At 40.3% G+C, this 27362-nt stretch overlaps 1 protein-coding gene across 5 annotated transcripts in view; it reads left to right on the forward strand.

Annotated features, from left to right (window-relative positions):
* Positions 1-27362, forward strand: part of HECTD4 (HECT domain E3 ubiquitin protein ligase 4) — a 167408-nt gene that overhangs the window by 68986 nt on the left and 71060 nt on the right. For 2 of the 5 annotated variants that reach the window (XM_074321579.2, XM_088801010.1), the window contains exons 9-25: positions 1565-1723; positions 5566-5679; positions 6404-6544; positions 10796-11028; positions 11399-11544; positions 12979-13049; positions 13660-13765; positions 14330-14450; positions 15129-15257; positions 17193-17317; positions 18829-18982; positions 19487-19587; positions 21241-21439; positions 23624-23770; positions 24908-25012; positions 26105-26268; positions 26845-27078. In XM_074321579.2, coding sequence (XP_074177680.2) covers positions 1565-1723; positions 5566-5679; positions 6404-6544; positions 10796-11028; positions 11399-11544; positions 12979-13049; positions 13660-13765; positions 14330-14450; positions 15129-15257; positions 17193-17317; positions 18829-18982; positions 19487-19587; positions 21241-21439; positions 23624-23770; positions 24908-25012; positions 26105-26268; positions 26845-27078 — 2449 coding nt within the window. The remainder of the gene's footprint in view (positions 1-1564; positions 1724-5565; positions 5680-6403; positions 6545-10795; positions 11029-11398; positions 11545-12978; positions 13050-13659; positions 13766-14329; positions 14451-15128; positions 15258-17192; positions 17318-18828; positions 18983-19486; positions 19588-21240; positions 21440-23623; positions 23771-24907; positions 25013-26104; positions 26269-26844; positions 27079-27362) is intronic. The other 3 variants (XM_074321581.2, XM_074321580.2, XM_074321582.2) reach the window with 3 other exon arrangements.

The following is a 27362-nucleotide window of genomic DNA, read 5'->3' on the forward strand; positions in this document are numbered from 1 at the left end:
AATTTGAGTTATGGGAATACTTTGAAGAGGACCATTCTTTTTACTTAAATAAACATATTCCTGACAAGCTAAAGGATTCATTTGGGTTTGTCCCTTGGAAGAAAATTGAATCCTACCCTGAACCACATAAATACTAAAGGAATGTTTGTTGGATAAGAAAATATGAGATAAATCAAAGAAAACTCAGAAGGCAAGGGTGTATTTAGAGTTCTGTGAAAACAGGAATTTGTAGTCTAAATGTGTTGTCTCATTGTACTTTCATGTACATTCTCTGTGTATTCGTTTCACGTGGTAGTGCTACATAAAAATTCACCAGTTACAAGCTAAGTGAATTTTTGGCTATTCAACATTCAGAGGGTCTGGAATTTTTTATTCTGTGATAAACTAATACCTATTACCATGTTAACAAGAGTAAGTCTACTTAAAATCTTGGTGCAAAAGTTATGCTCACAAACTTGCTAATTTTCCAGTCATCGCCCCTTTCGGGTTTCTGACCTATGGAAACTTATGCTCCTGAATTTGTCCTGAATGAAGAGTATACTTGTTGGGGCTTGGGCTTTTTTACAAATGGAGCTTTTTAGAAGCACAGACATTCAAAACAAATATCAGACAGATTAGATGTCATTTTTCTAGTGTAAGCCATCTAAAAAAGATTTCCCATCTTTCTGGGCAGGTATGTTTTATACCCTGACAGCTTATACCCTGGTAAAGCACTCTGATTGGCTTTCTGTTGCCGTCATCAGTCCTCACTCAACTAATATAGAAAATCCTTAAATTCTCTGTGTTTTCAGATCTGCCAGTGATTAAGGGAGATTAAAGTACATTTTTATACTTCTTGATTAGAGACATTCATTATTTTATTTTACTTATTTATTTATTTTTTTAAGGAGGGTGCAGCTCACAGTGGCCCATGTGGGGGTCGAACTGGCAACCTTGGTGTTATTAGCACCGCCCTCGAACCAGTGAGCTAACCATCCACCCCACATTCATTATTTTCTTAATGATCATTGATGTCACTGACCTTAAAATGCAAGGAAATATATAATGGGTTATCATAAATCATGCAGGTATAAAATTATTTTGTGATAGATATAGTGAAAGCTTTTATTAATTAGCTATAGGTTAAAATTTCTGGCTGATTTCATGTTCAAAGCTGTTTGTAATAAATGTAATACCACAAACCTGTTGAGAACCTGTTCTAGAAGAAATGAGAAGGTCTCTATTGGAGTACAGTTTCCTGGGGGAAACACAAACAGTAGGACTCTTATTTTGAGATTTAGTCCACATGAGGGTTCATCCTTTTGAACGAATTTTTAGAGACACAGGCACATTGACTCTTGGGGACACCTTTGAGAAATGTTCCGGTCATGTGACAGGAGGTTGGGGCAGGGTACAGAGCCAGAGATCATTGTTTTTTCCTTGGATTATTACTTCTTGCTCTATTATCTAAATCAGGGTATATCGTTGTTTGAATTTGGGGCTCCCTCATTATCTCTAATCTGTTTGGTAATCAAATGAATCTGTGTCAAATGTTTCTACTCACCATTTTCATTCCTTTTATCAGCAAATACTAGCTGTGGGCTACCTCTAAAAATGCTTCGGAAGACGCCCATATATACCTGTGGCACCTACTTGGTTATGCTGGTCCCACCTCCAGGGGGGTCAGGCAGCTCTGCCACCCGCTCTCTTTTTGGTGGAACAAGTGGTTTGTCGTCTTTAAAAAGTAAGTGAATTTTATTTGTGGCACTTTTCCCGATTTGTCTCCAACTTTGAAATTTAAGGCTTTTCTGTTAATGATTTTAAACTTTCTCTATTAAACAGTTGTTTGCAGTAGGTCTTTTTTTTAAATTAAAGTTTATTGGGGTGACAATTGTTAGTAAAGTTACATAGATTTCAGGTGTACAATTCTGTAATACACTGTCTATATCTCACATTGTGTGTTCACCACCCAGAGTCAGTTCTCTTTCATGCAATAGGTCTTTGATAATAACAACAAAAACCTTATCAATATAGTTATAGGCCAGGAGGAATTAAAAATACAGTTGTAGTTGATATAATAGTGCATTTCTGAAAACTATCATCCTGAAAATTACTAGAAGTAATAGTGAGTTCAGGAAAATTTTAGGAAATGTATTGCCACATTATTTATTGTGACACAGCAAGAGCTCTACCAACTGTGATAGGATTCTCAAGGTATTAGAATAAATGTGAAATACCTTCATTTTAGGACACATACTGTGTGTCCCCGAAAATAAGACCTAGCCGGACCATCAGCTCTAATACGTCTGTTGGAGCAAAATTAATATAAGACCCAGTGTTATAGTATAGTATAGTATAGTATACTGGGTCTTATATTATATAAGACCTGGTCTTATATTGTGTAAGACCCTGTCTTATATTAAAATAAGACCGAGTCTTACATTAATTTTTGCTCCAAAAGATTCATTAGAGCTGATGGTCTGGCTAGGTCTTATTTTCGGGGAAACAAGGAATATGAAATGTTAAACAAAAAATATATAATGCAAAATAATATATGCAGAAATTCATTAATGTTAAGAGTACATATAGTTTTATAAAAGACGGAGGCAATACTAGAGTAATTACAGCAGCGTGATTTTGGCTTCAGAAAAAGCAAATGAGATAAAATATAGAACCAAAAATGTTTCTTTTACATTGCCATTTTCTAGTTTTCTTACCTTAGGGACATCATCTAACCCCTCTGAACCTCAGTTTTCCTGCTTGTAAAAATAAAAGGATAATGGTATCACACACTATTTTTTGGTGATCACATGCAATAAAGTATGTCAGCATATTTAAAAAAACTTAAAAAACCAAAAAACCCAAAATGTTCCTTTTATGTATAGTAGCTTTTGTGTGTGTGTGTTCTTATTTTCCTTGAAATTTGCTTAGGCATGTATAGTGTTTTAAAATCAGTTTACTTGTTTCCATTTTCCATTATTTCATATTCTGGCCTCTTAAAATAATTTGCTTATTGTAATTCCATTAAAGGAGTATATCTCAAATTTAGATATTTTAAAAAAGCATTCTTGCTCTAACTGAAGCCTGCAGATATAAATTTGACCTTGGCAGTTTAAAAAAATTATTTATCATCACCTAAACCTATGTGCCATTTCACATATTGCATGTATTTGGGACTTAGGTATTCACAACAACTTCAGAACTCTTTTGCCTATAAAATCAAATTGGTTGGACTTTTGGTCAACAGCTTGTTTTCTCTAACAGTTCATGTGACCAAGATGTCCCCTTTCGCTCTTGGGTAAATGATCTAAATTTCCTATTAGTCTCTTTAAAAAAAAAACAGCTTTATTGAGATATAACGTCCATACTATTAGGTTGGTGCAAAAGTAATTGCAGTTTTTGCAATTATTTTTAACCTTTCAATCCACAATTACTTTTGCACCAACTTAATATAAAATGCACACCTTTAAAGTATATAGTTCAGTGGTTTTTAGTGTATTCACAGAGTTGTGCAACCAGCACCACTGTCTAATTCTAGAACATTTCCATAACTCCAGATAGAAACCCCATACCCATTAGCTGTCATTCCCCTTCCCCCATCATTCTAGTCTCTGGCATCTACCAGGCTACTTCCTGTCTCTGTGGATTCACCTATTCTGTACTTTGTTCATATATATAGAATTAGACAATATATGTACTTTTGTGACTGGCCCTTTTTTTTTTAACTTAATGTTTTCAAGGCTCGTCCATGTTGTGGCATGAATCATTACTGCATTTTTATGATTGAATTATTTTCTATTGTGTGGATATACTCCCACTTGGGTAGTTTCTACTTTTTGGCTATTTTGAATAATGCTGCTGTGAACATTCATGTACAGGTTTTATGTGGGCATATTTTTATTTCTCTTGGATATATATATATATATATATAGATGTAGAATTCTGGGTCATATGGTAACTCTATGTTTACCCTTTGGAGGGACTGCCACACTGTTTTCAAAGTGGCCCCATCAGTTTCCATTCTCATCAGCAATGTAGAATGCTTCTAATTTTTCTACATCACTGGCATTTGTTAATTTCCTTTTTTTAATTATAACCATCCTAGTGGATGTGATTTGCATTTCCCTAATGACTAATGATGTTGAACATCTTTTCTTGTGCTTATTGGCCATTTGTATATCTTCTTTGGAGAAAAACCTATTCAAACCCTTTTTCCATTTTTAAATTGGGTTATTTGTCTTTTTATTGACCACTCATCTTACTAAACTCTTTTTCCGTTTTCTTGGCATGGCTTTTTCACTCACTTGAAATTGGCCCCATTTGATAAAAGCAGGGCTTCACGGTGCTATTTTTTTTTCATGAGGATATAGCTTACACAGTGATTCTATTTTAGACCAGTGAATCAATAAATGCTTAAATTCCTTCTGTGTCCCGTCCCACATCCGTCACCATGGGGGCTGCTCAGTAAGTGGATGAAGTGGTCCTTACCTCAAAGAGCTCAGGGTCTGGTTGGGAGAAATGATGTAGGTGTGAGAAAACAACTAGAAAATGATGTGTGATGCTGTGTCACTGCCCGAGCTGGGGAGCAGATGTATGTGCTGCTGAGTCAGAAAGAAAGGGACATTGTGGAGTGGGGTAGGAGGGAGAGACTTCATGAGGTTTTGAGTTAAAGTCATGAAAAACAGGTTTTATTCAGATAAGTAGCCAAGTGGGGGGAAAGGCCTATGCATGGTCAACACAGTGAAAAAGAGATTTGGGGAAGATCATTTGGTTGGTGTGCAGGATGGAACAAGTGGAAAATGGAATAGACACAAACAGTATAGTTTAGATTATAGCTGAATCAGGTGTGGGGACTCTGAACCCTAGGGTGATGGGAACAAGAAGAACAAAGACGCTCAAGTGACACAGTGCTTGCATTTTGTGTTTGGAAGTGGAGAAAATAATAACACCAGCAGCTGGCACGTATGTGCCGCTGTACATCCTGGACTTATTTTAACTCTATCTTCACTACAGCTGTGTACGGTAGGTACTTCTATTCTCTCCACTTTACCCCTGGGGGAACTGAGAGGGTCAGGAAATTTCCCAGGATCACACAGGAGTGGGCGGGCCGGAACTCAAACCCAGACTATCCCATACTATCCTGTGTTAAGGAAAAAGGCCACAGCATCTCCGAGTTTAGAGCTGCTGCCTGAAGAACAGCAGCTGAGTGTGTCTGAGTGGCTCCTGACCTGTACGGAACACCAACTACGCGTAAAATGTTTCTTGTAAATGTTGTTACCCTTGTGATGCTAACGATCATGTCCCATCCTGCGATGACCCTTGTGATACTGCCTTTATGCAGAAGTTTCCATGTAAAGAACACTTTCAAAACTGTGGGTCACTATTTAGGAAGATACTTTGTGCCGTTTTTCTTTTGTGGTCTTTGGTGTGTGTTGTCTCCTCATTGTTACCGTCAACAGACAACAGGAAAAAAAGGTGTGATTTTTCTGAAGTCTTGTGAAAATCCTCCAGTGGATCTTGTAACTTGGAAAAGTTACTGCACATCGTTTTAAGGCTTCTTAAACAGCTTGATGTTTGTTTCCACAGTCCTGGCCTCTAGCTTGGTGTATAATATTTCGGATGGTCAGTTCACGAGCCGTGCCGATCTCATAGATGCTGCTGGAAGCTCGCTGGGGCGTGGTGCTCTTGTCCCAGGATTGGGTAAGAAATAGATGCCCACGTGTCCTTGGAAAATTCCATTTTAGCAATTTGTCTCAAAAATAATCTTGCCAATTTCCTGTGATATTCTAGTGTCCTTGAAAGAAATATTTTATGCTACTATTTAATTTTGAGGATTAATATAGGAAATTGCCTTTTGGGAAATTCCTCTGCATATATTGCTATTGAAGATACTGTCCATTAGGTTGTGTGATGATGCCTGTAACATATTTTTCTTAAAGGTAACGAATGCCCTTAAAATGTTTGTTTTCCATGAGGAATGGGTATACTTATTATTAGAAAATGAGCATGATCTAATACATGTTCTCTTTGCCTTGGCTCCTAGGAAGCTCATATCTAAGTTTCGGGCTCAGTTACTAAGACTTTTATTGTGTGTTAGGTTAATTAGTCATATTTACGTGGGTTTTAATGTAAGTCACTTAAATCCCTTTTGGAATGAAAAAGGTCACCTATAAGTCAGTTACTAAGAACTCTATTCCGTGAGACTTATTCCATTCCCACATAGGAGTTAAGCAGTAGAAGCTGACTCCTGCCTTCTTGCTGAGCCCCAGTCTACTGCTTTGCCAAGTAAATATATGGAAATAGGCTATGGATTGTCAGGATTCGGGAGAATCCTTGCCCTTCCATTCTTTAGCCGTGCTTAAGAGAAATATGCACACAGGCAGATGACAACGTGACAGCTGAGTAGAGAGGGCTCTTTCTGCAGGTGCCTGTTATGACACAGTGAACAACATGCTGTGGACCTGCTCGAATGACTACATCGATCAGTGGTGTAATCCTGGGAATCAGGCTTTCCATTACGTCTGTCAGAGGCTCGGAGTCAGTCACGTCATCACAGAGCCCAAAGGTGAGGTGCCCTCAGTCTTACAGGAAAGGATTTCCTGCATGAAGTGTGAGTACAGCAGCATGAGTAAGTGGGACATGGCCCAAGCAACAAGATGTGTCAATAGCCTTCCCTCTCAGAACTCGGAAACCCCAAATCCTTGTTATCTGATTGGTTTATGATTCAGTAAATAGGTAAATAAATAGAGCTTTTGCGGTGGTCCATAGACTTTTTTTAAACAGGAAAATTATGTTCCTTCTGCAATTATCAGAACTTTGGTGCAAAAATTGATTCTTTATTTGTATTTGACATGGGATTATATGCTGTTACAGTGTTTTACATTGATACTTATTTGTGCACAAAGTTATAATTAGATTACCGATAAAGGACTTTTATATTTCTTAATATTAAGATTCTTAATATTAAGTTAATATTAACTTAAAATCTTGTGGCATCAAGGTCAGTGATAGTGGTATGGAGGAATGAATAGCTCAGCGAATCCTCTCCCCATAAAGCAATGATAAAATCAACAAAAATATCAAAAACAACTATTTCTAGGCCCTGGAAATTGACTACAGTCATACACCAAATTGAGAAGTGGGTATACACACACACACACACACCCTCTGAACTCTGGGTTAGAGCAGTGGCAGTCTGTGGTGTTCCTATCTCCCACCTCCAGCTTGGTCAGTACAGTAATCCCACCAGGGTGGGCATATTGTGTAAACCAGCAGCTTTGCTGCCAGAGGGGCCGGACTTGATTTGGAGCAGAGCATGGAAGAAAACACACACCCGGGAGCAGTGTCAGTAACAGTAGTCTTGATGACAAACAAGTAGAGAATACCGGTGGCTTTGTTAGCCTGAGGTTGTGCTCCTGGGTAGGGCAAGCAGTGAACCAGCAGGCTAGCTAGAAATCTACTGGTGAGACCTGCTTAGTGAGAAAGCAACAGAGGGCCTTGATAAGCTCCCACACATATGCACAGGAGAAGCTGGAGAGAGCCCAAGCTGTTCCCAGAGGCCTGCCTGAACATGAGCCTGCAGAGATGTGAAATGGGCCTGGCAGAAAGGGAAAACCAGGGCAGAGTTTAAAAGTGCTTGAACTGTGATGTTCTCCCTCCAAAATTCCCAGATCCATCCAGGATGGAAATTTTATTGGTTCAAGGTGTTTGAGCACACCTCTGACTCAGATAGAGTGACTCTGAGGAATGTAGGCTTAAAAATGAAAACAAGAATCTTTAAAATGAACAAATGAAAGGAAGTAAAAATTAAAATAAAAGCAAGCATAAAAAAGAAAAAAGACAGCAATCAGTAGCTACACATGCTACAGGCCAAACGCAGATGTTGGATTTAAAGATAAGGCCTTTATAGCAAATTTTATAAACATATTCAAAGAACAAAAGGAAACACATTTAAAAGATTAAAGGAAAGTATGATGACTATGATTAAACAAATAGAGAGTTTCAACAAATAAATTATTTTTTAAAAAGAACCAGTTGGAAATTCTGGATTTGAAAAGTTTAGTGACTGAAAAGAAAAAAATCATTAGAGTGGCTCAACGGCAGATTTCAGATGGTGGGGCATTGGTGGATAGTTATCCTATCTGCATAACAGAAAAAGACACTTTCAAGGAGTTCTGGTCAGATATTTTTATAGAATGTCCCTCAGTTTGGGTTCATCTGATGTTTTCTCCTTTTAAACTGAAGTGACCGATTTAAGTTATTGCAGAGGTGAGGGGTTTTTCTCATTACATCATATCACAGGGCACATAATATCAACATGACTTACTTCTGGTGATGTTACAATTGATCACTTGGTTTAAATGCCAGCTTTCTTCACTGCAAAGCTTACACTTTTCCCTTTCCGTACTCTGTTTATTAGAAGCAAGTCGTTAGGCCCACACTCATGGAAAGAGGGAATTAAGCTTCACCTCCTGGAATGAAAAGCACCAGAGAATTTGTGGACATAGGTTAATCACCATAGTAACTAATAAATATTTGGGGGGAGGTGATACTTTGAGGCTGTGCATTTATCTATTCAGATGTTTCATTTCTTCTTGAGTTAGTTTTGGTCATTTGTGTCTTTCTAGAAATTTGTGCATTTCATCCAAGTTTTCTTAACTGTTGCTCATATTGTCTCCTTATAATTAGTTTAATTTTTATAGGGGCAGTAGTAATTTCTGTGCTTTGATTCTTGATTTTGGTATTTATGTAAATTTACTAAAAATCATTGAATTGTGCACTTATAATTTATATACCATGAAATTCATCTATTCTTTCTTGATAAACTGTAAAAAAAACAAAAACAAAAAAAGCAGCAAAAAAAAACGAAGAAAGTCAATTGTATATTAGTAACTCCCTAATTATTATCTCCAAGCCTCTTGCCTGAACTCTAGACTATGTATTCGTTTCCACTTGGGTATCTAACAGGCATCTTCAACTTAACACGTCAAAAACACTCCCAATTTCTCCCCCTCTCCAAATCTATACCTACTGAGTTCCAGTATATAGATTACTGTTCTTTCATTTGCTCAGACCAAAAACTTGGGGTGATTTATCTATGACTCTGTTTCTCTCACACCCCACACCCCAGTGGACATCAGCAAGTCCTGTCAGCTCCTCCCTTCAAAATATATCCCACATCCAGCGGCTTCCACTGCCTGTGCTGCTACAGCTCTAGTCTAGGTCGCCCACTTCCTCACCTGAATTAGGACAGTAGCCTCTTCACTGGTCTTCCTCCGTCCTCTGCAGCTGCCCTCCTCTACCCTCATCTCCACATAACAGCCAGAGTCTTACAATCTGAAGTAGTCAGATCTGTCACTCCTCTGCTCAGACACCTCCACTGGCTTCCCATCTCACTCAGTAAAAACCAGAGACCTCATTTATTTGGGTAGGTCCTGAAGCTGGCTTTCAAACAGTCTTTGGTGAACACGAATACTACTAACCTGAGTGCTACTGTTGTAAGATTGGGGACTCAAAGAGAGTGGGACCCCACCTAGCCCTAGGGTTAATACTGTGTTTCCCCGAAAATAAGACCTAACCGGACCATCAGCTCTAATGCGTCTTTTGGAGCAAAAATTAATATAAGACCCGGTCTTATTTTACTATAATATAAGACCGAGTATAATATAATATAATATAATATAATATAATATAATATAATATAATATAATATAATATAATACTAATATAATATAACTAATATAACTAATATAACTAATACAATATAATTAATGTAATATAATATACCAGGTCTTATATTAATTTTTGCTCCAAAAGACGCATTAGAGCTGATGGTCTGGCTAGGTCTTATTTTCGGGGAAACACGGTATGCAATTGGAAAGTTTAGTTTTGGCAATGTTTACCTTTCCTTTGGTTTCCTTGAGTCCTTTTCTCATAATTCCCAGTGCCCACAATTTTTTTGCAGCTCTAAGGTTTCCCCACCCGGGCCTGCCTCTCCAGGTTACCTATTTTCCTGTTCCTTCTCAGTTGTTCATTTCAGCTATTTTAAAGGGAAAAAAAAAAACACCAAAAAAAAAACAATCTTTTTTTTTGTACTTTGCCTATTTAGATTATTTTCATCCCCATTCCTGGGGTGCCTATAATCATCCATGAAGCATTTACGTTATTATTATATAAGAGGATGCCTGTCAACCCTCACAAGTGTTGAACTGATGGCTATTTAGGCTGTGGTGACTAAATGAAATAAAAATGTTGAGGTGTGTGGGAGGAAGTATTTCTGGATCAGGGAAGTGGGGTGGGGGTGGGGGGGCTCTACCATAGAGGAGCCATAGAAGATGGAGAGATTTTACCAGAATGATTACCAGCATGGGCTCTGAGCAGAGATGGCCGGGATTCAAATCCTAGTTCTACCATTTTTGGTAGCTGTGTGATCTAGGGCAAGTTACTTAACCTCTCTGACTCTTGATTTACTCCTCTACAAAACAGGGCTAAAATAGTCTGAGTTTATAATGATGTTGTAAGGTAATGCACATAAAGCACTTAGCCTGTTGTCAAGCATATAGGAAGGGCTCCCTGATGGTACTAGCTACTTATGCTCTAAAAAAAAAAAAAAAAAAAAAGGAAATTCCCAAGTGTTTTTGCCCAAGCACTCTGTGGTAGGGAGCAGGATTCTGCAGCAGTAGTGGAGGAGATTGGAGCCAAGATACTGTCTCCTTGTGTGTGTGTGCGCGTGCACCTTTTGCAAGTCAGAAGACTGTTCCTTGGGGACCGCCCACAGAGATGTCTTTCCTCACTGAGTTTCATTTTCATCTTCTAGAAGAGGCTATAACCACGAATGAGGTTATAAACCAGTTACTGCACCACGTTGGTGCCATGTGCATACACCAACTCAATCTTCTTGCTACGAACCCAAACCTTCCCATCACAAGTGTCTTGGGCAAACAGCACCCGATCGAAGCACACCATCTGAGCAGTATCTGCGACATCATGGAGAAGGCCATGGTTAATGGCGACACCTGTATTATCCGCTGCATCCTCGTTGTCTTTCAGGTGGGTACACTTTTGAGATAAATAAGATAATAGATGAAAAAGAAGCACAAACCTAGGCTTCAGCCACTGAGTTCTACCAGACGAGAAATTTAATAACATTCCTGTTTTGCATCTCACCATATTCTAATCCTGTAATTAGAATTATCATCATACTCATTGCACGGCAGTTAATCGCCATATGTAGCTCGTTGCAATGAATGCATGTGAAATATTTACTATAATTATACCCTTACACAATAGAAGAGATTGTGGTGAAAAATCCACCTGGGTATCTATTCAAAAGAATATCTACCATGTACTTTTCTTCAGAGGGATAATTTTATCCCCAGTAGAATTAGCGTTTTTAGATATGCCCCTTATGTTTCTGTAGGTGGTGTTTAAATTTTTCTTCAGCCCACAAACTGAAAGGAATCGAGACATCATTCGACGGTCAGGATTGCTTCTGTGGCAGTTGTTGATGGCACCGAAAGATCACATTTGCCCTGAAATTCAGAAGGAAGTCTGCCTTGCCATCAGGTAATCAACAGATGACTTTCTTAGTGCTTCCAGCAAAATGCTTCTCTGCACTGCGTTGTGATCTTCCGGGCCAGCTGGTAGCACCGATGTCCCTGACCCGTCCCAGCCAGGACCTCACGCATAGAGGGCACTTGAATGGGGCAGGGGTCTGTGGCCTCTTCCCAGAGGACCCAAGTCCCCCCTTTGCTCATGGTCCCCATCTCACCTTTTGGATTTTAAAAAGCATATAGGAAGCACACCCTTGAAGTGGATATTTTGATGGTTTGCGAGCAGATGTTTATCTCGTTTGGGGGAGAGAGTGGCAAGGTGGTTAAGAAGCAAGCTGGCCTTGGCAGCAGGCAGACCTGGCTTCTAGGCTTTGCTCTGCCATTTACTAGCTATGTGTGACCTTGATTTGAGGCTTCCATCTCCTCAGCTCTACATGGGCTTAAAAATAGTGCCCACATCATAGGGTTGTGAGATTTCAATACGATACGGCCTGACGCAAAGTTAGTGCTCAACAATATTAGCCTTTTAAAATCTGCTTAAAACCTTGTTCGATAAGAGGGAAGAATTTATGGGCTATTTTCTATTGTCATTTAATCCATATATATAGTTTTTGAGTGCAATGACCTTTTATCAAGGAACGTAGCGTTCATGTGACCAAGTATAATTTAGTGACCAAGAAAGAACTGAGTGCTTGGTCTGGACGCACTGTATGACGGGTGAGCCGAGGGGGGGCGCGATTTTTTTCCTTCCTTAATAGATTATGCTCTGGGTCTCTATGTTGAGAGCATTAAGGCAAAAAATTAAAATCTAGTGTCAGGGCACCTGAAACTAATAGAATGTCACCTGTCAATTACACCTCAATAAATGTGTTAAATATTTTTAAAAAATCTAGCGCCATGGGGACCCTTCTGGGGAGTGAGGGGTGTGTTCACTGTCTTGACTGTGGTGATGCTTTCATGGGTGGACACATATGTCAAAACTTACCAAATCGTACACTTTAAATGTGGGCACTTTATTGTATGTTAAATCATCAGAAAAGAAAAAGAAAAGAATTCTGGCGCCATTTGCAATACGATTCTTTCTGCCCTTTTGGAAGAGCTGAGAATTAGAAAGTCCCCCTTTCAAATGATTCTTGGGGGCACAGTCTGCATGTATACCTAGCTTGATTCCACTGACCTTTATGGCTCCATTCTCCTTCACCAATTCTGCAGCTGATCTCACATAAGTTATGTTGGTAATTCACAGATAGGAGGAGAGGGAAACTGTCTATTAGGGAGGTGATTGGACTATATGACAACAGTGAATTTAGGTTCAACTGCTTTTTTAGTGATGAAATTTACCTTAGAGTTTTAGGTAACCAAAGTGGCATCTAATAAAAATTTAAATAAAGTTTGTATTTTCTAGAACGTTTGTTCAAAAGCTTTTTTGACTTTTCTGTCATTTCAGCTCTGGTTTAAATATCTTGTACCCAGGTGAAACTGAAATCAATAACTTACTTAAGCTGGTCTTAACAGAAGGTAAGATTTATCCTTTAATTAGCCTTGAACTACCATCCTTTTTTTTGTCCCCAAGGTAACAACTAGGTATTAAGATAATAGATTTTCTTTCTTCATATCTGTTAATTAGCCTTAATTTTTAAAATGTGTCTGCACATATGCCAATAGTTCAACCAGATTGAAAGCAGAAACCATGTTTTATATATCTACAAGCTTTATAAACCTTTCTGTCTCCACTGCCTAATGTAATATACCTGACTGGAGAGCTTTCATGAATGTTAAAGATAAGACTTCTTGGGGATTTCTACCCCAGTTTTTTTTCACCCATTAAAGTGCAACTTTTAAAGTTAGACTAAACAACAAAATCCGCCATGTCAAAGACACTGTGTGTGTATAAGCCACTTCAAGGAATTAGAAATCACACTTGATGATATGTCATGAGTAACTACATGTAAATCAGGACGCCCTGGTTAGAGAAAGTCAGGTGGGTCGGTTCTCGCTGCCGTTTCTTGTATCAGCGCCTGGTGCCCCTAGGTTGTCGACAGTCTGATTGTTAAAACCTTTTTTTTAATAGCATCAGTTTTCTGAGTGTGATTACCAGAGTAGTTTATGGAGCTTTGTTCTGTGTTAGGAGAGAGAAACAGTGGCCTCTCCCAACTACGGGACGTGATCCTCACCAATTTAGCTGAACAGCTTCAGAACAACCGATTTGGCAGCGAGGATGACGATCACTACAGGTGACACCCGTTATCTTAGTCACTGCTAGCTTTTTCTTTGTGTTTTTCTCAGTAACAATTTACAGTTAAATGTGTTCGATCACCTTTAGTCTCCTGTGATAGCTAATATAAATGGCATGTCAAGTCTGAACCGCAGATCATTTGAAAGATAATAAAGCCCACCGTTGCCCTAAGAAATGATAATAGCATTTTTCAGTTTTATCAGTAAAGTCACCTGGGCCTGGAGAAAGTGTACTTTGCAGAAATAACCAACAGAGCTTATTTAAGAAATCTTGGTGGAGGGTGTCCTCCAAATCGATGGTCTGTGAGAGAGGGTGAGGGTGCTTAGAGCTGGGGAGGGGAGGGAGGTGTTGGTTTCTTTACTATTTATCAATTACTTGGCCTAGGGGCTTAGGTACCATTTAATTTCTGTAAGTTTGATTTTGATAGTACACCTGGTTGTTAACATCTGTACCGAGGAAGATTAATTTTATATCTTTGTCATCTTGTACCAATTGTATAAAATGTAGCTTTTTATTACTAAACCACCAATATCTCATTGTTACATTTTTCCTGCATTTAAAGACTAAATGATGAGCTTTTACACTACATTCTGAAGATTGTTGTACGAGAATCCTGTATCTTAATCACCAAGTGCCAAACTGTCTCTAAAGATGATTTTCAAAAACTCCTTTCAACTGTGCCTGTAAGTAACAATGTGTTTCATGAAAGCAAAATTGTATTTCATTTTATTGTGTGGAGGTGTGTGTGTACACATACTTACACACCCACTTTACAAGGATAGACTTAATTGATGAAGGCCCATGGATGACTGTGCTTGTCCTAGAAATGCAAAACTAGACAAATCCACTAGAAGTACTTTCTCCAAAGACTACTCCTCCTGCTTTAAATGTTGTGTTGCAATAAATTATTTAACTGAATTTGGATGTTTCTGTTTTGTTTAAAATAGTAAGGATTTCTTTCTGTATTGATTTTAAATTTAGCTTTGTTTTCTAAACCATCAGTGTTTTACAGAGACTGATAAGAACCAAAAGATTCTTTTAAGGGTCTGGGTCGAGTCTTCTCTAATGGAGACACGTGTGAGGGGAAGGAGGGTGGGGAAGAAGAATTATTAAGAGGCAAAAATTCAAGTAAGTATCTGAGTGATCAGTGAGAATTCTGCAGTAGAAGGCAGAGAGTTCTGGTCAGTGTGTCAAATTATGTATCAAAAGCTTAGAAATAAGTCACCTGAGAAACTAACTTGGTCTGTTTTCTGTACTTTCTCTTTTGCTTCCCTTGTCGAAATCTTTTAAAAACATGAGGATTACATGCTCCCTTCTTTCAGTAGGACCAGGTCATTTAAATGCCCTTATTTGTATTAAAGGCTGCGTCCTCCTGCCTGCGCTATCTGATGGCAGTTCAGAACCATCTTCTCAGTAACACTGTTTTGATTAAACCTGATGAGAATGATGACAGTGACAACTCCTTGCAGGGAGAGACATTGAAGGTACAGGTAAACACCAAGCTTTATTCTGACGATGCTTTCTACCCAGTGTGTACAGCACAGCTTAGTGGGCGAAATTTCTGTGTATTATGATGTCAGATTTCACCATGTGGCTTATATTCTTGTGAGAGGGGATATTAGGTCACTCATTTCATAGAGTTTTATGTCATTGCACAGTGGTTACCATATCTGTGACACTCTCATAACGTGTCATCCATGTGCTCCTGTCAATCTTTTTGTGCCTTTGTTTATTTTCATCTTTTTCTAAGAACTATAAAATATGGCACTTACAAGTGATCTCATACGCACCTGCAAGTTTTATTTATATGTCAATATATAAATAAATCCAGGAGCATAACATTTTAACCAATTTTGCCATTTTGGCTGGTTTATTATAGTGTCTTGATTCAAACAACTTTAAAAAGGTGAAAATTTTCTCACAGTTATCTCACAATTATTTATATTAACTAATTTATTTTCTAAACCTATAATTCATTTCATTCTCTGTAATTATTTTTGAGTAAGCTTCTGTGTGAACTCAGTTTGTTCCCACATGGCAATTTATAAGCCATCAAAGATTTTTTTATAATAGTGGTCATTATCATTTTGATGGATGCTCAAGGCTGTTTGCATTGTTCCTCAGAAATCCATCTTTGTGGGAGAATTAGAGAAGTCAATAAATGATTCTTCCCTAAAACGTTGACTAAAATGCACTGAAAACTTAACCAAGGAAGCCATAGTGAAAGCCAAAAGCCATATAGTTTGTTTCCTTGCTCCTTTATGTGGGTAATCATAACCCTGCTAGTTCATATTTATGAGTTTATCTCATTATGTATAATCAGTTTTTAAACAGGCAGAAAGGTGTGAATTAATCATTTAAATTGCTGCTACTATTTATTACCTTCTCTTGCCTTAGTTTCCTAATCAGTAAAAAGGGACAGTAACATCTGTATTATAGGTGGGTGCGAAGATTAGAGACGAGGCACGGAGACACCTGGCACGCTGCTGCCCCTGAGTGTGCAGTCAGTAGCTGACGGTGATCAGTGCGACCAAAACCATGATTTATCTTGTCTACTCCGTTCAGAATCCCTTTCCTTGATCAAAACACCTTGAAACCAAAAATCAGACCCCAGAAAATTCCTGCAGTGAAAACCAGTGTTTTCTATTGGAAAGGCTACATTTTATAAATTCTTAATTAACCCATGGAAACAAATACTCTTGGTGAAGGCAGACTAGGCTGGGTTGTGTAGTATTTCTGGGAAAAATTTAAAAAGCACAGATCTCATCTAAATGGTTAGTTCGATTGTATTTTTTAGTAGAAAATAATCGTAAATGGAACATTTCTATGATCTTAACTAGTGTTTCTGAACACGTTATTTAGTATTTGTACTCCCACGAACTCTCTAATAGTTATTCTTAATGTTTAGTAGTCTATATAACTGCCCGCGACTTGAATTGAATTTTTTAACGTGCTTGTTTTCAAGTGTAATGGCTTAAAACGTTAAGTAAAAAGGTCACTTGTACTGTTTCAGAATGTTGTGTTTCTGTCTCGTTTTACTCACCGCCTGCACACGCGCCTTTTACTGTTCTGCTTTTCTCCTTAGCTATCCTCATACCATCCAAGGCAGTCGTCCCCCTGGACAGTTTCCGGGCTGGCCGCCGGGAGCTCCCTTGTGCTGGAGGGGACGGGAGAAATGGCATTTCTCCTGGGGACTCGGTGTGCTCCCCGTGAAATACTGCGTATTTCTGTCAGCACTCCCGACCTTAGCCTCCCAAATCAAATTGCTTGTTGCCATCCTAGTGGCACTTTGTGCTCTGGGCTTGTTCTGGCCACCTCATTGTTTAATTTGGAAATGCACCATACAAGACACCATTTCATGTTGTTGTTGTGAGTGTATATTCGTCACAAAGCTTAAAAATAACATTATGATATTTTCTACCTAGGAGCTAAAGGTCAGTATTTTGGCTCTTGCCACCCAAATCCTGACTGGCTGCGATGAAGTGCTGGAAATGCTACAGCAGGTCACCACTGCCCTCATAAATAGTGACATAGCTGACCGTGAGCAGAGGTGAGGAAATGGATTGTGAACTGTGCCCCGCTGCCTTTCAGAAAGAAGAATTAGCTTCCGAAAGCAGAATCTTTTAGAACAGAACGTCAATGGTTCATTTAATACAGAGGGAGTTTTGTGAGACTAGGTTGAAACGGCAAGTGTTTCAAAACCAAGTGCAATCGAACTCTTTAATGGTGCTTTTAGGTGCGATTGGGCTGACAGCCATGATCTAAGGGCAGCAGGGTTGTGGGAACAGCATCGTCTCTGACCTTGGGCCTTCCACCATCATTACGGCTAAACCGGCCTTTCCTTCAGGTATCTAGCGCAGCACACTGTGCACTTAGTGACTCATGATAAGTACTTCAGGGAAGGAGAAGTGACTGAGTGACACGGATAATTAACTGTTATGCAAAAGATGACACTGACATGCAATCTCAAGATTTTACTGTCATTTTACTTCTCCAGATATAGGAGTGACCTGTATTGAGGGTAAACTTCTCATTCCCAGCATAAAGCTCCTTCTCAGTTCTCTCCATTAAAATTCCTGCTGTGGTTTGCTGTTAGGGATGGCTTCTGTGCTGTATGTTTCGATGATTTTAATGTTAGAGCCGCTGCTCTAGAACAATCCTGCAGTGGAACTTTCCCTCCCATAACCCCAGCTGTCCCCATGTCACCGTCTCTTGGCCCCTCCCAGAGAGTGGGCAGGTTGGAACTGAGAACAGTATAATCCAGATGGGTGTTGCATTTGGGCTTGCGAGACACGTGGGGTCCACTGCTGGCACGTGGTTCAGTCTGAGAGCCTGGGAGGCATCAGAGCTGCTCCAGTTCCAACCCCAACCTCCTAGGTGGTCTTAGAGAATTTATGTAACCCTCATCTTTCTTTGGGCAAGTCATATACTTCTTCTAGCGGAAGATTAGGATATTGGGTAATTATCCCACAATATGTAGCTATATCAAGTCATTATGTTCAGCTTAAATTTATATAATGTTATATGTCAATTAGATCTCAGTAAAATCGGGGGGAAGAGAATGTGACCTGAAAGACAAATTAAAAATCTGCGTGCCTCCATGCCCCATGTGAGCCAGTTCTTCTAGGCCAGAAGTGAGTAGCCCTGCCGTGGCAGGTGACTCGGTGTTGAAGCCATTCATTTTGTCGCTGTCAGAGGCTCAGGCAGCACAGCCACCTGCAGCCCCGGAGCCAAGGGAACATTGCAGGTGGTAACTACCTAGAGTGGCTGTTTGCATCTTAGGACCCATATGAAGTACTTCAAAGGTGCTATGAAATGCACCACGTAAACTTATTTTTGGCGAAAATCACAGGTTGAAAGTGAAATCTATGACCAGATTTCTGTTCTCTCCCTCAGTGGTAGAAGGTGGGAAATTTGTGGACTGAATTGCTGGAACCATAAGTGCTTAACTAGTTCAAGGAAATGCATTTTAAGAGAATTTGTCAGATAAAGGTGATGTCAGTTGCTTCTTCGCATGATTGGAAATTGCTTAAGCTGTGTGTTTTCTTGAACTTTTTGTAGGTTAAAAGGCTTGGAACAAGTTACTAAGGCTACTATGCTTGGTCACCTTCTTCCAGTGTTACTGACCTCCCTGATGCATCCAAATTTGCAGACTCTGACCATGGCCGATGCCCTGATGCCTCAGCTAGTGCAGCTGGTACTCTATACCAGTCAGGTATGCCTTGGTGTGCCAAAGCGAACTGCTCTCCAGCCACCCCACTTGTCATTGTGGCCGTGGGCATTCACGGACAGCAGAATAAATAGAACCACGTCTTTCAGAAGCCAAGGGAAATAACGATGGGTTGAAGAAAACTATCATGTCTTCAAAATAAACTGAAATATTAAGGGAAAACATTTGTTTGACTAAATTACTGCAATCTTTTAGCAAGTGTTAATTGCTGGTCAGCTGGAAAAATGCTAACGTACAGTGCTGCTGAGATCGTCCCGATACTGAGTCTCCCGAGTCCTTGCTGGCTATGGGGAACCAATATAAATATGCTCCGCTCCAGTGTTAAATAAAATGATGTTCAGTGGCCCAGGTAGCAAAGCATCTCTTAGCAAGAGGGCAGACTAGGATTGCGAAATGACGATTTACATGAGAATTCCAAGTGTGGCTCTGGTACCATCCAGATAACGGACAGTCAGCACTTTAGGGTGTGATGATGGTTTTGTGTTTCAGACGGCTTTGCTGCTTAAAACTCAGTGTCCAGTTTTTGCCGAGATGGGCTGTTCCCCATGTGGTGCCTCGGACCAGAAGGGCAGGCTGGTCCCCGATGACAGGTGAGGACACTGCTTATTTGCAGGAACCCCCGCCTTGTTTTCTTCTGGCGAAAGCCTAGTGCTCCTTTTACAAAACGATCTGTAGCAAGGACTCTCTAACTGGAAATAGAAGGAGAATTCAGGGTCAAATTTTACAGATCATTATTGAATTGCTTTGTAGACTTACTATAGGGACAGGTTAGGATAAATTTCCCCACAGATCAAGAGAGTCATTCAAAATTGACAAATTGTCGTATACTAACGATGGGGATGCAAAATATTATGAGTTTGGCAAACGTTGGACAGTTTCTTAAAAAGTTACACATACACCTACCATGTGACACAGCTGTTTCACTCCTAGGTATTTACACAAGAGAAAAGAACGCATAGATTCTTCCAAAGACTTGTACATGAAGGTCATAACATAACATAGCTTTAGTTAGAATAGCCCAAAACAGGAAACAACCCAAACGCCCATCAGCAGGTGAAGAAGGGATAAACACGCGGCAGTACATCCGTATAGGGGAATCCTGCTCAGCAACAAAAAGGAATGAACTATAGATATTCAGCAACGTGGATGAATCTCAGACTACTTACTCTGAGTGAAAGAAGCCAGATTCCCCCCAGAAATACAGTCTACTTACATAAAACTCTAAAAAAATGTAAACTAATTTCTAGTGACACAAAGCAAAGAAAAATCCTTGCCTGGATTACCAAGGAGGAGGAGGAAACTTCATGGGTGTATACATGTGGCCAAACTTACCAAGTTGTACACTCGACGTATGTGCAGTTTATTCCATGTCACTTGCATCTCACTAAAGCTGTCTTGAATAGCACTGATCAGGAAGGAGGGACTGGCGGCTTTCTCTGGCGTGGTCTGCTATTCCAGTGAGCTTTGTGCAGCGATGAACCGCTGTGTCTTTGTTGTCCAGTACTATTGGCCACAGCCACATGCTGTTACCGAGCACTTGCAAGGGAGCTAATGTGACCAAGAAAGTCAGTTTTAAATTGTATTTAATTTTGATGCAATTTAAATGGCCACCTTTGACCAAGTAGCTACCAAATTGGATAGCCCAGCTAAAGAGAGTAAGAGAATTCCACTGCAGCCAAGTGCAGCCTATAGGAGCTTGTATTCCACAACCTTGGGCCTGGGAGGTCCTTGAGAGTTCAGTTACAGTAGATAAGAGGAACTTTGAAGGCACTTTTCTTTAGTAAAAATTACAGTAAAAAGTAGTTGTGTAGACTCATGGAGTGCTTGACAATTGGCCTTTAGATGTCAACAAAAGGAACCTTAAAGGACGCTAATCCTGTGGGATTTGGAAAGGGGCCAATCTTAAACGTTCCGTACAATGTCTTTTTGTTTCCTCCGTGTAACATTTTAAATGAGAGTTGATGGTGTCCTCTCCTGGATCTGAATTGGGCTTCCCTCTTGAAACGGAGTGGAGTGGGGGGATGCAAATGCATATATTGACTAACAACAAAAAAGGAAAAAGAACCTTAATTATAGGAATTTTTTTAATGTTTCTGATCGCCAGTGATACCAAGCATTCAAAAGCCACACTGTTGTCACACTGCGTGCAGTGGAAAACTAAAGCGTGGCGTGTTAACCTTCTGTGTTTCCTTCTTCCTGTCCATGCTGCTAAGCTCCATCATTTTCTTTTTGTCTGGTTCTAGAATGCTGGAAGAGAAGGAAGAGCCAGGTTTTCTCACTGGTTTGAAGATTCCTGCTCCATGGGCTGCTGGGAAGACTGTGGAAACCGTCCACCCTGTCAGAGACAACTACAAGTTTAAAGAAACTGTCCATATCCCGGGGGCTCGCTGCCTGTATCTTAGATTTGATAGCAGGTGCTCGTCACAGTATGACTATGACAAAGTAAGCAAGACCTGCCTTAGTACTGGCTCCACCTTTGATAAGCTGACTCCTTAGATGCTTCTTATTTTTCTTTGCTGCTGGCCACCATCCTTGACTTATTTCTGTCTGCAGACATCTCTTAGGAGAACTTTCCTAAAATAATCCCTTGAAGGGTAGTGAGTAGGGAGTCCAAACGCCAGCGGCTCTGCAATCTAAGAACAGTGTTTTAATGACGTGTTGAAAGTGGACTTTTGTAAGCTTTAGACTGAGTCAAAGGAAGTTTTCCTTTCCATTCTGCTGACCTCCTGCCTTCCCTCTGTGCTTGGAATTGCTGTGGATGTGTGTGTCCACTCGTCTAGAAAGGTCATACTGCCCAGTTCTTGGGGCTGCTCATGTATCTTTTGGGTGAAGGTGGCCTTTAGAAAGTTTTTGGGTGTGTGAGTATCTGTTTGTCTATTGAAATGATTGTTCCTTGCCCTTACCTCAGGGCCCTCATAGATTTTTGAGGAAGTGTAGTTTCCATCCTGGTGGCTGGACAATTAGAACTAAAAGGAAGCATTTTAAGGCTTGAAGGATTCTCTTCTGTTTATAATTGTTGCATTGGAAACCATTAGTGTTGAACTTAGTAGGAAAGGCTAATGAAATTGTGATACGTAACATAAAAAACAACAACTGAAGGATTATCTAATAGCTTTGTGTAGACACAGGACTATTTTTATGTAGATTGTTAGCCATCTGTTATAGCTCTCCTGTGTGAACTGCGTAAGGGCAAATGGACTTAAATCCCACCAGGGGAGATTGTTAGGTTAAAAATAAAGGCCTCCTTGGCTGTGTATACTGTGAGATGGTAAAATACATTACTGGGCAAATGACAGAATCCGCTTCCCCATTGCCTTTTAGGATAGTGAAGATTCCCAGATATCTGGAGAGGTTTAAGACTTGCCCCCAAAACTCACCTTAGCTGGAAGCAAGAGAACTTAGACAATAGGCTTTGGTGAGCTTTTCAAAAAATACATATGTCCTGGCATCAGTCTACCCCACTTTATAGCTCCTGACCGGAGCTACCCCCATTTCCTAGATTCAGATGATACGACTATTTAAATTGGAACTGGAAGAGGTTGCCATTTTAGTTAGTGTCATTCTGTTTCTTCTTTAAAAGCCAGTATTTACGTCTTCTGGTGTATGCTAACCTATACCTGCAGCAGACTGTTAAATGTAGAGGCACGGGGCCACTCACTGCATGGATAGAAGTGACATTTACTTTGCCAGTGGTCCCTGGCTGGTGTCAGCAAAGGTCCAACAGGGTACGAGGTCACACGATTATAAGTGTCCAGGACCAAAAGTGCAGCTTTCAGATCCCAACGCATCTCTTACACAGTCAGAGGCCATCAGAGCTTTACACACTGAAGACAGGGCTGGCTATTTACTGAAGCCACTTCTTGTGAAAGGAGCTGAATGCCAAATGATTTCTAAATGTTCCTCCTGCATAGTAGAAAGTTGGTTAATTAGATATAAATGAATAACCTTTATCGAAGAGAAGTATTGATACATGAAAACTGACCCAAGAAGAAGCAGCTCCCTTTTTGGCCCAAATTTGTGTCATTTTCTTTTTATACCATTAAGCAATATTCTAAAAATACATGGCTTATTTTTAGTTTGTTGCATTTTAAAAATCCTTATTCATTGAGGTTTTTGTTTGGCTTTTCTTTTGTTGTTGTATTAGATATAGCCATCTTTTCACCTGCATTTGCTCACTGCATTAATTTTGGGGAGGATTTAAGGGACAAGCTGTACCTGTTATTAATGAGTTATATGTCATTAGGATTAAAATAGTATTTAAAAAAATATATATGTATATGTGTATATATATGTGTGTATATATATATATATATACACACACACATATATATATATATGTATGTATATATATATATATATATAAAATAGTTGAGTGTAACTATTTTAATGTGAGGTCCCCAAGTCAATTAAATTGTGATAATCGTAATTATTCTGTGGCTGCCCTGGAAATACCAATGGCTGATTGCACCCAAACTAGAGTATCCGTTGTTTAAAAAAAAAAAAAAAAAATCAGGAGATATTAGTTATATTATAATGACACCAGTACCTGATTATAACTGTATTTTTAGACACACATTTTCTGCAGCCTTTTTATTTGTAGATGTTGTTTTTGTTTTTCTTTTACAGTCTAACAGTATATTTTCTGTTTTGAAGTTGGTGATATATGCGGGGCCTAACACAAACAGTAGGAAGGTTGCTGAGTACGGAGGCAACACACTGGGATATGGCAGCCGTAGTGTCTTAGGAACTGGCTGGCCGAAAGACTTGGTGAAGGTATGGTGTTTAGTCACATTTGCTTCCTAGAAAAAGAAACATGAACTTACGTCCCTTACAGGCCCAAGCATTACCAGAATTCCAGAAAGAATGTGCCAGGGGGGCTTTTGTTGAAGCGGGCGGCCTGGCCAGGCCTGTAAAGTCACTGTTTCATTTAGAAGGACCCTCCTGTCACTTGTAGGGCGTCAAAGCCATGTCCCCTGCAGCACCTGTGTCCATATCTACTCCATGGACCGCGGGCGTCACAGCCTGTCCTCCCCTGTCCATTAAAAGGACTGCTAGTTCTCTCAGCTTACTTCTTCTCTCTACTCCCTTATGATGAGTATCCTAGAACCACAGGGTCATTGAAGTTTAAAAATGTGGAATCAATATTTCCAAATGAATTTGGGCCTGTGGAGCAAAAATGGTGATCCCTTCTCAGGCTGGTGAGATTTGAGCCACGCTTTGTCATTTGGGTCCTTGAACTACAACCTGGCTACCTAGAATATGAGTATGACTGAAACGCCCACTGAAACCCCAAACTTCTCAAAAGGCTGTTCCCAGAGCCTTTGTCTCACATACTGTGTGTCCCCTCTCTCATTCAGTCATAGACAGCAAGTTACCTGTGGCAGGTGGAGGTGGGTAGTCCGGATACATCCAAAGCCGAATCAGCACAACACTTTTGACTGTTCTGTGATCTCCTGCCTTTTGTTTCTTACTCATGGTGGTGGTTCTACAATACAGAGCAAGGTCTTCTAACTCTCTCTGTGTTCTTCAGAGACTGGCCGTTTGCTTGCCTATTGGCACAAGTGAGGTGGTGAAGTGGAGAGGGGGGGCGGGAAAGAAAGAATAGAAATCTGAGGAATTTATCGCAATTTATTGCTCAAGATTTGAGTAATCTTGACTCTGATCCTGCTATTTGGGCAGCTGTGACCCATTTCACAGACGCCTTGTCCCCATAGCTACCTGGTCAGGAGAGAGACCTGAAAGGTTGGTGTCCAAATGAGATGGGGATGGAATTTGAATTTAAAAAGCAAGCGAGAAAAGGAGTGAAATATTGATGTGGTCCTTTTGAAAGTAAAGCTCAGAAATTCATTGCTCTCTTGAAAATTGTGTGTCTTGTTTTTAAAGTACATTTTCCCCCCCTTAAATTTTAAGGTGGAAGGAGATACAGTCACCTTCTCCTTTGAAATGAGAAGTGGCCGTGAACACAACACTCCTGATAAAGCTATGTGGGGCTTTGCTTGCACAGTTCGCGCTCAGGTACTTGACTCTACCCACTGCTGGGGGCCTCACGTCCTTTCTCCTCCGTGTCTTGGTTACCTACATCATATTTGCCTTGGAAACGGGGCAGAATATGAGCTCCTGTTTCATCCATCTCTTCCATGCGGCAGGAGTAGACTACTAATAGTCAGTAGTGGTTTTATGGAGTAAAACTAGCTGTGACCTCAAATCAGTTCAGCAGCACAGAGACTCCTCTGCTAGGGCATCTGTCTTCAAAGCCTGGACAGGTGATCTGCCTCCAGCATCTTTCCATAGGAGAAGAAGCCTCGAACGACTCATAGAAGTAAGCCCTTGGGTTCGGGGTGTTAAGAGGAGTAGGACCGGGTTGTTTTCAAGCCGTTCCCAAAGGCTCTCCTTGCTAGTCGAGGTCTGTCGTTGGTTAATTACTCATGTTACATGCTACATATAGGTTTAATCTACTCGTCTTAGCAGTGCCCGACAGATAGCACCCCCTCCCCGCCCCGAAATCTGTGTAACTAAATTCTTTTCCCACTTGGGAAAAAAAAAAAAGAGGGAGTAATAGGAGTTTACTAACCCCTCAAGTTGCCTGATTTGTAAAACATTTGTTAGACTGGGAGGTTGCTTAAGTTTAAGGCAGCTAAGACTCTATAGAGTGGAATTCTCTGCTAGAACGTAAGCTCCGTGAGGGTAGGGATCTTTGGTTTGCTCTCTGTTGTGTCTCAGGCACCCCGAACAATGGCTGGTCTGAAGTAGGCACTCAATATTTAAGGAATGAATTCAGTGTAATTATTGACAACATCTGGTGCGAGCACAGGATGGAGATAACAAATGAAATAGTGATTTATACCCAGCTAGGCACAGCTGAGAGGAATATCCCAAGAATCTTGGCTCTTCTCTCTGTAGAACTGGTTGAAATTTCACTCTGTGGTCATTCCAGTGCCACCATCTATCCACTCATGGTGCTGGGTGCTGTCCCTGTGTCCCATAGGCATGATACCTGATGCTGCTCTGTGAGCCCCTGCGGTTGGGGCCAGTGCAGTGTGGTGAGTACAGGTGGAAGAGCTCCCCCGTGATCACTGACCATGTGGTTTGCCCCTGTCTGCATTATAGGAGTCTTCGGAGGATGTGTCAGGGGGCCTGCCCTTTTTGGTAGACCTGGCGCTAGGTCTGTCTGTGTTGGCTTGTTCCATGTTGAGAATCCTGTATAACGGACCAGAAATTACCAAAGAAGAAGAAGCCTGTCAGGAGCTCTTGCGGTCCAAACTTTTACAAAGGTAACAAAAGGCTCAAATGGGGCTACTTTTGCTCACAAAGGAGAAAGGACTTTATGTGGAGAACTACTTTTAGGACATTGCCCAGCTGATTGTGCTTCCTGCCTGACAATCCCATGGGTGTCATTGTGTCTAAGAAATAAAATGAAAATTACACTAAAGTGCCTTCTGGCCCTTTCCTTACTAAATTTGAAATTGCAGCCTTGATCTGCATGAGCTTTTCTCCAACCCAAATATTGTGTAATTAAATTAAAGGATTCCCCAAAAGGATGGGCAGATGGGAGATAAAGCAAACCTAGCAAAATGTTTATTCTAGAATCTAGGTGATGGGTATATGGGTGTTCACCATGTAATTCTTTCAACTTTTCTAATTTAAAAGGTTTCTTAATAAATTGTTGGGGAGGAGGTAGATCCCCAAAGATGTGGTTTTGTATAACATGCTCATTTTTCTTTAGCCTCTGGAGAAGGTTTGAATAGTAAATACATAATGGGATCTTTCCTATGTTTGATTTATCTGCCAACTTTAAGTAGCTTTCCAAACAGAAAAGGAAGTGAAGAACATGTTTTCTGTCTGTTCAGGTGCCAGTGGCAGGTGGAGGCCAATGGTGTCATCTCCCCTGCCCTTACTCCAAGCCCGTCTCCACTGCCTCTGACCATAGAGGAAGACAGAGAATTCACCTACCCCTCTGACGTCCTCGTGCCTCCAATCGGAAGCTACTTCGACCTGCCCCGGATCAGGCTGCCTCCAGGAATCATGATAAAGCTCCGGGAAATTTCTGGGCGTGCTAGACCTCAGTTTAGACCAAGTATAAAGTATGTTGCTACGTGGCATTTTAGTTCTCCCAATGGGGAAAAAAAAATCTTTGAATAATTGAAAGGGGTGTATTTCTCCTCATAGTCTAGCAACTAAGAGAAAAACTTTAAATTTTATGTTTGCATAATGACTGCTAGCCAGGTGGTATTCCAGGGCAGCTGGTCTCAAGGTGTGGGCCTTCACTTGGCAGTGTTAGCTTCACCTGGGAACTTGCTAGTTCTTGGGCCCCATTTCACACCTCCTGAATCAGAGCCTCTGAGGATGGGGCCCAGGAATCTGTTTT

Source organism: Rhinolophus sinicus, chromosome 9 (genome assembly GCF_057876585.1).
Source record: "Rhinolophus sinicus isolate RSI-liver-muscle chromosome 9, RSI-T2T, whole genome shotgun sequence".
NCBI lineage: Eukaryota > Metazoa > Chordata > Mammalia > Chiroptera > Rhinolophidae > Rhinolophus > Rhinolophus sinicus.